The sequence below is a fragment of the Lycium ferocissimum genome, chromosome 6 (assembly GCF_029784015.1).
Source record: "Lycium ferocissimum isolate CSIRO_LF1 chromosome 6, AGI_CSIRO_Lferr_CH_V1, whole genome shotgun sequence".
In the NCBI taxonomy this organism is placed as follows: Eukaryota; Viridiplantae; Streptophyta; class Magnoliopsida; order Solanales; family Solanaceae; genus Lycium; species Lycium ferocissimum.
This window is the reverse complement of record NC_081347.1, coordinates 21,972,780-21,984,936: the sequence shown is the minus strand read 5'-3', so window position 1 is coordinate 21,984,936 and position 12,157 is coordinate 21,972,780. Positions and strand designations below refer to the sequence as shown.

Genomic DNA, 12,157 nt, shown 5'->3' with positions numbered 1-12,157 from the left:
TCCGAAGGCCCAAAATCCAATAGAGTACTCTCTCCGTTCACTTTTGACTAATTTTCAGAGCTAAATTGAATTAAACAATTAATTTAATGTTTTAAAAAAATTAAATTTAAATATTCAAAAACTATAAGAAAAGTACTATAAGCTGCAATTCTTCTCAAATTAATATGATGAAAAAATACATCTTAAAATGTTAGGCAAAGTTCATGTCGTTTAACTCTCAAGTAATGAAATGTGACAAGTAAAACTAAAAGGATGGAGTATTAAATTACTTGTAACACCTAATTTAGCGTGCATAAAATTTAATGAGTTTAACTTTATACACTAATAGTGTATAAAAATTTCTAAACTTTTAGGTTATTTTATATATATATATATATATTGTAACCATTTATAATAATCTGGATTAGTACCTAGAAAAATTAGACATATAATCTTGCTACAACAAGTTAAAAGATACTGATAGTGTTAAAAAAAAAAATCAAAATGGATTAGCGGACATAAGTTAAATTCAAATTAACTATTTATCCCGTCACATCTACCAAGCTAGTTCTAGAACTTTATGCAGTTGGTAATAAATATTTAATGATACGGAAATTAAATCTTTTCATACGAATATTGATGATAGTCAATCACTTGTTAGAAAAGGAACAAAGTCCACCTACTCACTAAGAAAATAGTGGACAACCAAAGGCACATTTTATCCTTGTTTTTCATGTATGTGGTCTTTTCTTGGTCGTACAATATTCAAATCTTCCTTTGCTTATTGAGTAGGGAGTAACAAGTTTGGAAAAATTGTTTAATATGCTGTGTTTTTTCTTGATCAACATATGATATATCGTACTCTATTTATTTTTCATTGACTAAAATGCTTCCTAAGCTGGAAGGTTGACTTATATATATTGTTACTAACAATGTCGTCTTTTTGTTCTTTTGAGCTGTGACTAATTAAAAGATATTCTCTATGAACAAGTTTTAGCACTCACTAATTTCCTTCATTAAATATTAGAATACTCCTTTAAGGTAAACCTTGAAACTACGAATAGTCATCATGATGGAAGTCATGACCCATGTTCAAATCAAGGTAAAGACGTCAATTCGTGAGAGAGAAGAATAATGTGAGAATTCTTTCTGCTTTGTATTCATCATAATGACCTCCTTATATATAAGTCCTCTTTAACCTAGTCTAATAAGGTAACCCTATTTTAATAAAATTGCACATCCTATATTACCATAATTACAATATCACCATAAATAACCAAAACTATTACAATTAGACTAGAATAGGATTTCACCTACGTAGGGTATCACCGACTCACTGACGTGACCGGACAAACAGGTCTGGTCACATCTGGCCTCAATACCACGCTCAAGTTAGAGCATGAAGGTTTGGAATGCCAAACTTGCCAAGCAAATATTCATGTTGCGATTTTCCCAAAGCCTTTCTAAACACATCGACCAATTGCTCACTGGTTGACACATGACTGGGGGGGTATTATACCAGATTGGAGTGTGTCTCGGACGTAGTGACAGTCCACTTTAATGTGTTTTGTTCGTTAATGAAATATCAGATTTCGTGCAATATACAATGGCGCTTGACTATCACAGTACATTTTCACCGGAGATTTATGTTCAACGCCCAAACTATGCAAAATTTCCTTTAACCATTTCAATTCACAAACTGTCATTGCCATTGATCAGTATTCAGCCTCTGTAGACGAGGGAGAGACAATGCGTTGCTTCTTGGTTTTTCATGACACGGGTGAATTTTCGAGGGAGATAGACCAACCGGTAAGTGATTTTCGAGTCAACGGACATCTGGTCTAGTCCGAATCACGCATCCGTACAACTGGAGATCACTTTCTTTTCTCATCACAATGCCTTGTCTTGGATTCTCTTTCAAGTAAAGCACCACACGGAGAGCCGCGTTCCAGTGTGCTTCCTTCGGTTGCTGTATGAATTGGGACAGAATGTGCACGCAATATGACAACTCGAGTGGCATAAAACTGAGGTATATCAATCTACCGACCAGACGTCGGTATGGTTCTGGATCTCCCAAATTGGCTTTTTCGGCCAACACCAAATCATGATTCTGTTCCATTGGAGTATTGATTTGTTTAGCTCCCAATAATCCGAACTCAGAAATTATATCCAAGGCATATTTCTGTCAATAGAGAAATGACCTGGTTGGTCCACGTGCAACTTCACGTAGATAATAAAGTTATCCATGTAGACTAAGACGTTAAGTCGCATACCTCACCGGTGCATCGTGAAGAGAGAATAATTCGAATACGACTGTTTGAACTTATATTTCATCAAAGCACTTGACAATTTTACAAACCAAAGACCGTGGAGCTTGTTTCAAACCATACAAAGATTTTTGGAGTCAACAAACTTGCGCCGGTATAGGAACACAGAATCTCGATGGCAATTTCATATAAACATCCTCCGTAAGTGCACTGTGTAAGAAAGCATTATGATATCAATATGATGCAACTCCCAATTTCGCGCAGCTGCAAACTGCCAAGAAGGTCCGAATAGTTACTACCTTAGTATCTGGAGCAAATGTTTCATTATAGTCAATTCCTTCCTCCTATTTATTTTTGAAAATGACCAACCGAACTTTCTGTCGCTTGATTGTGCCGTCGGAGTTGTACTTGATCTTGTACACTCATCTACATCTGAGTGCTTTCTAATCCAGTGTCAATGTTTATAATGTCCACATTCCCTTATCCTCCAAAGCTTGGATGTCTTGTTGTATGGCTTTTCTTCAACGTTCCCTTTTCATTTGCCTCCGATGAGGTTTTTGGTTCGGTTCCTGTGGTTATTACTGCACAAAAGCTTTGGTGTTGCGAGGAAAATATATATCAAAAGATTTATAGTGAGCTAAAGGATAAGGCGCACTTGAGGGCTGCTGAGGATCGTGCGGATACATTGATGGACTTTGTTTCCGAAATATTTCAGTGAGGTAGTCGCACAACCAAATCGATTCATGCTTCTGACGTTTGCCCTGATCCAATCGTTCTTCCGATGGAATTTCCTTGGTCCGGACACCTTCCCACTTTACTTCCTCCATGTTTTCTCTATCTAGATCGGCATCTGTCCAGTAAAATTACGCTGATCCGTACATTCAATATCTGTTGTCCATACTCCGTCCATCCGAGTTTCGTTCGTACCTACATTGTTAGACCGTTCTTCTGTGAAGCTGTGTTCCTTTCTCCCTCCGTTTCGTCTAGGATCACTTCTATGTTATCGACTAAGTTACCCGATCCTTCAGCAAAGGGGAACTTAGTCTCATAGAAGTCCATATCTCTTAAGACTAAATATTCATCGTTCTCTCAGTCATACCATCTCCAACCCTTTATTTCGTAGGGGTATCCCAAGAAGACACACCTACGACTCTGACTCTCAAACTTGTCCCTCGTTTTTCCCTTTGTGTGTGCATAACATAGTGACCCTATCACCCTTAAATGATTATTCCGGGTGCCTCCCCATATAAAATTTCATAGGGATTTTTCCATTCAAAATCGAGGATGATGTTCTATGGATCAAATTCCCCACAGTCAAAACACATTATCCCCAGAATTTGATCGAAAGATAACCCTGAAATCACAATGCTCGTGCCACATTAAGAATGTGATAGTGTTTTCTTTCGACTATCCCATTCTGCTGGGGTATCCCTATGCAAGATGTTTGGAAAAGAATTTCATGTTCGAAGAAGTAAGTCTTCATACATGTGAACTCAGTTCTGTTATCACTTTGAACGATCTTCACCTTTTTACCAAATTGCATATCCACCAAGGCGAAGAAATTCTTCAAGGTTTGGGACACTTCTTTCTTTAAAGAATAATCCACACGGCTCGCGAATGATCATCCACAATGGTAAAAAAATACTAAGCACCACAAGAAGAAGGGGTTTTATACGGTCCCTATAAATCACAATGAATCATCTCAAAAATATCCGAAGCTATATTATCACTTAAAGGAAAATACTTCTTGTTTGTTTTGCCCTTTGGCATACATCTCATTCTTTATCTAATCTATTACCACTCTCTTTTAGGCTTAATGTTGTAATGGACTTCATTACTTGTGCTGAAGGATGATCTAACAGTTTATACCAAAGATCGAACCAATCAACTGCCTTCGCCTTCATAGCTTGTAACCACGACACATTCTGGAAATTGTAAAGTCCACCTCGATGCTCACCTGTAGCTTCCTGTAGTGGGGTCCTGTATAGCACACACAATTTTGTTAAATTTTACATCACAATCTAAATGATCAATAAGTTGTGACACAGGAATTATATTCCATGTTAAATCCTGAACGTAAAAGACATCCTTCAACCATATCCTATTATTTAGCCTAGTTGTTCGTTCTCTCGTGGCCACCGAGCTACTTCCATTCGGAAGCCCAACCGGATACTTAGGAATATCCCGCTGATCATTTAGTTCCTCCGAATTACCTGTCACATGGTTGGTAGTTCCGGAGTCAATAATCTAGGAGGGGTTTTCGGTCTTACCATCCATCTTGCCATTCGGATTTAGTCCTTGAGAATTTAACACGTGAATCATAGTCTTCCGGATCTCATCGCTCAAATTGTGAGGTCCTGTCCCGCCTGTGTTCACTGGTCCTGTCTCCACCCGAGTTCCTTCTTTGGCAACCACGGCGTTAGCCCGGTAGTTGCCTCTTCCACTACCGGATCCCTATCCACCCCTTTGCTGTTGTTGTCGTCCTCGTCCTCTTCCTCCAATTTTTTGGTCTCCTTTTTTATTTCCCGGCCACCAATCCGGAAAACCAATGAGTCGAAAACATCCGTCCACAACATGTCCGGATCTCTTTATATACAAATATAAGTCCTCCTTACCCTAGTCTAATAAAGGTAACCCTATTCTAATAGAATTACACATCTTATATCACCATAATTATAATTTCACCATAAATATACCAAAATTATTACAATTAGACTACAATAAGGTTTCACCAACGTAAGGTATCACCGACTCACCGACGTGACCGGACAACTGGTCCGGTCTCGATAACTATATCTGTTTCATTTTTCATGCCAAAAAATTTAAAAAGATGTTTTATTCTTAAATACATGAAATTTGAAAATAATGTATAAACAAATTTGTTAAATTATTATTTTATTCAAATCATAAATGGTTATATGAAGGCATTTTTTTTCTGTATATATTTTCCGCCAATCTTTATATCTGATGTAAATTATGACGGAAATATGTCGATGGATTATAGCAAAGAGCGAGAAGTGTTTTTTCTGTTCCCATTTTTACGGGTGTTAAACAGTTTCAAAAATATCAAGGGATAATAACAAAAGGTCCTACTTATAAGCAATGCAACTTTTATAATTTTTGGAAGCTTCTTAAAAATAAAATTACCCATCTCAAGGTGGTTAAAGTTATTGAACAGAAAAGCAAGTAAAAAATCTATTTTTATTTTTGGATTTTTGCTTAATTTCTCTATATATCCTTAAGTTTGATTATTTATTTCGTTGGAGCGTATTCAGTTATGTTATGTTATACCACATATTTACGAATCAAGGTAGAAAAGAAAGAGACTAATAATACCACGCTAAAATATTTGCCATAATATACAGGCACTCTATATAATTTTGTTAGAGTTTAAGTTTTCTACATTGTTAGTGACTTAGTGGATATAATATTTTACACCATTAGGTCATCCAAACGATACATGTAAGTATTCTTAAAATATGGAATCTTTAATTTTGAAAATAAGATAGATTACCTGCTACAACAAGTAAAAATGATTTGATGGTACACATTTTTTTTAAACTGACGATGTGTATATTACTCAAACTCATATTGATAATGACTAAAATTTACATGCATATCTCTGCGTTTATGATTTTGCCATCTTCCTTCTCTTTTCCAAAGCAATGAAGGTCAACAACTATTTCCCCATCATCCAGTTGTAGAATTTATTGATCCCCCAATACAAAATCAAAATTAAAATGTGCTTATTTTCAACATTAAAAAAAAACGGATTGAAGATGGTCGCCATCTATATCTGTACAGCTCATCACCTACCCTTGTTTTTTAAATTAGTAAAACATCTGATCGATTCATGAAGAAAATTAATTTAGGTTGCCCCTTTGGAAACTAGAGGGGAAAAAACCTTGTAAATTACTAGATAATTATACTCAATGAATGTCCACGTGCTTAATATACATACATTTTACATACTACAAAATGGGGATATCCTAATAATAAAACTCAAATATCATTGATGATTGATCAAACACTGGATAATTTACTTGGTAATCAGTTTGGCACTTTGTACGTAGGAATTTTGACAACTATATGAGTTGAAGTGAAAAGAAAGAGCATTTATTATTGAAGTTGGACAAGTGTTTATGGAAGTTAAATTTACGTTTAAAGATAAACTTTCGTATGGAAAGAATTTACTATGAAAATTGAAGAACTGTGAGCAGGATGAAGTACCCTATAATATAAGTAGTGCAATTGAAGTTCAATTACTGGTACGTGTTCAATATTTTCAAATACTCATGATCAAATATTTTGTCCAATGTGCTCTTCTAAGTCTACTGGATATAGCCTGAGATAGTCTAGAGATAGTCCAAGTTACGATAACATTTTAATGCATAATTCTCTTAGGATTTTCTATCCGTGACTTAGAAGTTTACAATAAATAACTCGTTAAATAGTATTAATCATCAGAAACAATAACTCCAATTATACTCTTCGATTCGTACGCTACTATCTAATTTTAGAAAGATGAAAAAAAAAAAGAAAAAAAAAGGATATCAGAAAGCATAGAGAGAGCATATGTTTGTTATAGCCAAACAATAATTTCTCGTATTGATCAGCAATTATCCTAAACTATATGTATAATCTACTTCATGTAACTATTTGACTCGACTAGATGATTATAATTTATATACTATTAACTAGTATAGATTTATAATACTTCATGTAACTATTTGACTCGACATGTAGTTCTGCAATGACGTCTCTTATCATATTAGTTAACATTATATAAATTTATTATCATCTTTGACCCAAAAAATATGTAAAATCCAATTTAATAGCTAGTCAAGGCTTGGAGGAGAAGAAATTGAGATATTCCATTTGTAGTTGGGACTACTGTACTCCTTTTACGAGAAAAAGGTGAACAAAATGCCCGTTTCAACACACCATGAAACAGTAGATTTGTTGTTATATACACTTATACTCTAAAAATACTTTAAAATGAGTATAGTTTAACATGTGATAGCAGGTATAACTTCTATCAGGTTATTAATTCATATTTATGATAAGATGTAAACTTATATATATTGATAGTGTAAAGGGATTTTAACCTTAACAGATTACCAAAAGATACTACAGAACCCTTCATAAAAAGTAGAATTTTTTAATCTTGAATATAAGACATGCTACCTTGCAATAACAGGAAACCGTGACATGATTATGTAAAAATTCTAAAGCTGTCAGTAAATAGTAGTTAAACTCTTATAATAAAGATTTAGATATAATTGAATCTACATCATAAGTATGATAGTGTTAAATACTCCTACAGGACCTACATTATCGTTGCGCATAACTTAAACTTCGAAAACCACTTATATAGGGTGTATTTGGTATGAAGAAAATATTTTTTGAAAAATATTTTTCATTTTTTTTCGTGTTTTGTAGGTCAAAGTAGTTTGGACATCGTTTTCTCTGCGAACACAAGTTTTTTAAAAATAAGGAAAATGATTTTTCTAGTGAGAGTAGAGAAAACAAGATCCATAAGTAGCATTTCACGCTCATTATCTCCTCCCTAGCCCCAAACCCACCCATTGACCATCCCATCTTGTCACCCTGACTCCCACCCCCCCTCCCCAATCACACCCCACAAAACAATTACTTATTTTTTATTTCCTAGAAAATCATTTTCCTTCGCAATAAACACCCATATCCATGCAAGTTTTTCTTCTTCAATTTTCTATGACAGTGTCCAAATCAAAATTGGGTTAGGGAAGTAGTAGCTATCCATCTCAAATCATTTGCAAAAGACATCAAACAAGAATGAATTCTTAATTAATATTTAACCATTTGATCATTTTCCTAACCACTTGGGTCCCTTTAATTATCATTGAGAATCCTTTTACGTCACCTTTTTTGACTTTATTACTCTAGTCAACTCATCCACCCTTTTCTTCTCCATCGATCCTTTTCTTTCTTACTATCTCTCTCATGTTGATGAAAGTCCAAACCCTAAAGTGCTGGGTAAAATTATTAAACACGTAGTTTAATTTCTGCATCTACTCTATCAGAAAGTCAAGAATACTTCATTAACAACTTCTTAGAAATTAAAATACTCGAAACCTTTAACGAAATAATATCGTTAAAAATGTTTGAACCATTGGATCATCTTCGCCTAGCTAGGTGCCATTGATTGATGTCATATACAGACTCTAGATATCGTAATATAGGCTTCAACAAATGCATTTTATTAAGTATTCTATCCATTTCAGTTTATTTAAACAAGGAAGAGTACTTTTTATTTGTTGTGGTTTAATATTTGTGTGATTATAAAAGCTTTTCATTATGAATAAAATGAAAAGTTTAACTAAATTGTTTTCAAATTTCGAGAGGGTTATTCCTTTTTAACGTATTTTCACATAAATTGAAATAGAGGTAATATAGAAAGGAGTAATACATATCAATCAAAGAAAATATTGAAACATCGGAAAGGAATCAAAATTAAAAGCTAGGCTATTAGAAGTTCTTGAGGTTTTTGTTAAAATAAAAGAAAAATCTCTCTTTTATGTTATTTTTATATAAAATAATTCTAATCTCTGAAAGTTCTCAGCAATAACAAAGTAACTTAAGAGAGACGAAAAGAGAAAGACCTCTGAATTGAGGAAGTGGCTGTTTCTACTTGTTTTCTTCTATTCCTATCATTCCCTGTGATTTCTCCTTTAGGTAGGACATACTATTAGAATATTTATTTTGCTAAAGTGAATATATCTCCAAAAGCAGCCAACAAGAATTAAAACAAAACAAAAGACAGAAGCTAAAGTGCTAAAATCCTATGTAACTTTTACTTTGGACAGCTTCGATTTGGTTGTTATTATGTGCATGAAGAATATTCTAGTTTACGTGCTTCTTGTCACCATTCAGCAGCTTTTTGCATGATTATTACTTTTGGTCTATTACTACAAATTATCACTCATGTCTTACCCTACGTAGCTGGTAGCAATCAAAACTAATATATTCATGAAGACAAAGAAAAATAAGATAATCACATTTCAGTATAATTGATCAGGAAAAAGGAAAAAGATTATGTGAAAAAAAAAAAAAACTGTAAAATACCAAACTCATCATATCCCAGTTTCATGCATTAGTTATGTGTACAGAAGCCTATATACACAGAAGCCTATATACTATGTAAACACGTTCTTATTATAAGTACATTAATTAATTGACAGTATATATTCTATAGAAAAAAGAAACCAAATAAGGTGCCGAAGATTAGTAAAGGAACGGAAAAAGAAAAGGAAAATAAAAAAGTGGTAATCAAACAAGAAACTCCGAGCCTTTCATACCATATTTGCTAGAACTCATGATATACTCTGATAATGATCATTCCTATTCGATATCATGAATAGATGCGCCTGTCAACCATATCTGCTTGTAATTGCTTGTCATGCTCAAACTGGGAAGCTATGTTTTGATACAACTGCCTATAGTAATTAACAGCTGGGAATATCATGGAACAACGAGTCTTCAAGGAGAATGTCCGGCCAGACTGAAGGGTGGGTTCCTCCAAAGAAAGGAGTAGTACAATTAATATCCCCTTCTCCTATATTATTAATATTATTAATGGTGGAATTTGACTGATCATTTGTTGCAACAATTGCCGGAGGACGAGATGGAGATAAAGAAGAAGGAAGCTGCCATGGTGAAGTAGTAGTAGGTGTGTTTATCATGTCTTTATTTAGAGAAGTAGTTAATAGGAAGCTACTACAAGGGGTAGCTTGCAATTCAGGCAAATGGGAGAAAGGGATTGAATCTTGAATCGCTTGAAGACTACTTGAAGGTGCTAGTGGTGAAATATTGTTCAAGGAATTTTCCAAATGGTTTGTGCCTGTTAAAAGATTATTGTAAGCTTCCATTTCTGGGATATTGGCACTAGTAGTGTTGGTTGCCATATTTGGAGGCTGAAGAAGGAAATGCAAATATTGAAGTGTAGCCACTTCTGATTGTAGTGATCTCATAGCAGCTTGTCCTTCCCATGATGAGTGTTGTTCCACTAAATCCTTCAGATTTGCAAGTGCTATAAGATGAGGCAAGCTGTTAAATATGTCGGTCCGAGGCCGATGAGTCATCGGATCATACCCCATTTGTATCAGCTTCTTCTTCAGATGTGTGTTCCAGAAATTCTTTATTTCATTGTCAGTTCGCCCTGGTAGATGTGTTGCAATTGCTGACCACCTTTAATGAGGAAAAAAAAAAATCTTTGTATGAACAAATTTTCAAGAACCAAGCTAGCCAAATTTAGTTTCTCCAAAAATGAGCTAGGAATTAAAGAGAGAGAAGAAAATGATTTAATTACTTGTTGCCAAGAATAGCATGAAGATTGAGGATTGTTTGTTCTTCTTCTTGAGAAAACTTGCCTCTCTTGATATCTGGCCTAAGATAATTAGTCCACCGCAATCTGCAACTCTTTCCACATCTATTAAGACCTGGAGCATGCACCAAAAATAATGTTCAAAAACCCATCATATGATAAAAAAAAAAGTTACTCCTTCTGTCCCAATTTATGTGACACTTTTCATTTTTCGAGAGTCAATTTGACTAATCTTTGAAGCTAAATTGAATTACATCAATTTAATATTTTAAATTAAATTTAGATATTCAAAAACTATAAGATAAATACGTACTATAAGTTGCATTTTTTCTCACGTCAAAATGATGAAAAAATACATTTTAAAATACCAGTCGAAGTTCACATAATTTGAATTTCAAGAAACGAAAAGTGCTATATAAACTGGGACAGAGGGAATAATTTGAATGTTAGGAAGTAAGCAGATTTAATGAAATTTTATGTACCTGCAAGTTTAGGGAGGGCTCTCCAGCTACCATGGCCATGTTTCTTGATATGGTTGATGAGTTTTTGATCTTCTTCGGGAGTCCAGGGACCTTTCTTAAGCCCAGTTTCATCACAACAAGGTGACCTTCCCATATTCTAATAATAATAATAATAGTTTCTTTGTGATTTTGGGGGGCTGCCTCCTTCTAATCCTACCTAATAACTTGATTACATTATGCTTATTTATATACACTCCTTCCCTCTTTGTCCTCATGTTGTATACCAATGAAACATGACATACGTGGGAGCTTAGCATTTGTTTTCTCCTTTTATTTAAAATGTCACTTATACCCCTCAATCTTTGTCATCTAGCTACTTTGGTACTATAGACAGGGATAGTTAACTTTTCAAGTATAGGTGTAGTATTTACTGGTTAGGAAATTTAAACGACTTTGATCACTTAAGTACCATATTTAGGATCTTATTAATATAAATAACAGGGCAGAGCTGCGTATGTCGAAGAGTGATCAGTTGAACATGAAAATTATGTTGTCATATAGTTTACCTAAGGTAAGAGTTGAATGTTCTATCATATACTTTACCTAAGGTAAGAGTTGAATGTTCTAAGTATTAGTTACACTAGCTTGAAGATATTGCATTTGTATTGACAAAATGCTAACTTTATTTGGTAAGCTATATTTTGATCTCCAAAAATGTCTAATATATTACGTACTTTCCCATTTCTTCTACCTTTTTTCTCTGAATATACGTCGTACGTTCCCGGGGAAACCAATAGGAGCAGGTGGACGAAAAGAGATTTGTAAACTAGATGTAAGTCAATTATCAAATGAAAGGCTTTTAATAAAATAAGGAGTTTAAATATATACACTATCAATATAGATCATTTTTATAGTAGAATTTAACTTATTATAACAAGTTATTTTAATCTAATTTTATAAATTATTATCCCATTTACAACAAAAGACGTTGAAATGGTTACTTGTAGTTATCTATTTAATTACACGATATTGCAAATTAATTTATACTGTGAGAAACATTAAACTCATGCTCTCTCCGTTCTATT

At 34.0% G+C, this 12,157-nt stretch overlaps 1 protein-coding gene across 1 annotated transcript; it reads right to left on the bottom strand.

The window, feature by feature from the left end:
* Window positions 1-9,332: 9,332 nt before the first annotated feature.
* Window positions 9,333-11,278, bottom strand: LOC132060729 (transcription factor MYB53-like). Its single transcript, XM_059453681.1, has 3 exons — window positions 11,094-11,278; window positions 10,597-10,726; window positions 9,333-10,475 (listed from the first exon to the last, which is right to left on the bottom strand). The coding sequence occupies exons 1-3, from the start codon at window positions 11,224-11,226 to the stop codon at window positions 9,734-9,736; spliced, it is 1,005 nt and encodes a 334-aa protein (XP_059309664.1). The 5' UTR covers window positions 11,227-11,278; the 3' UTR covers window positions 9,333-9,733.
* Window positions 11,279-12,157: the final 879 nt, after the last annotated feature.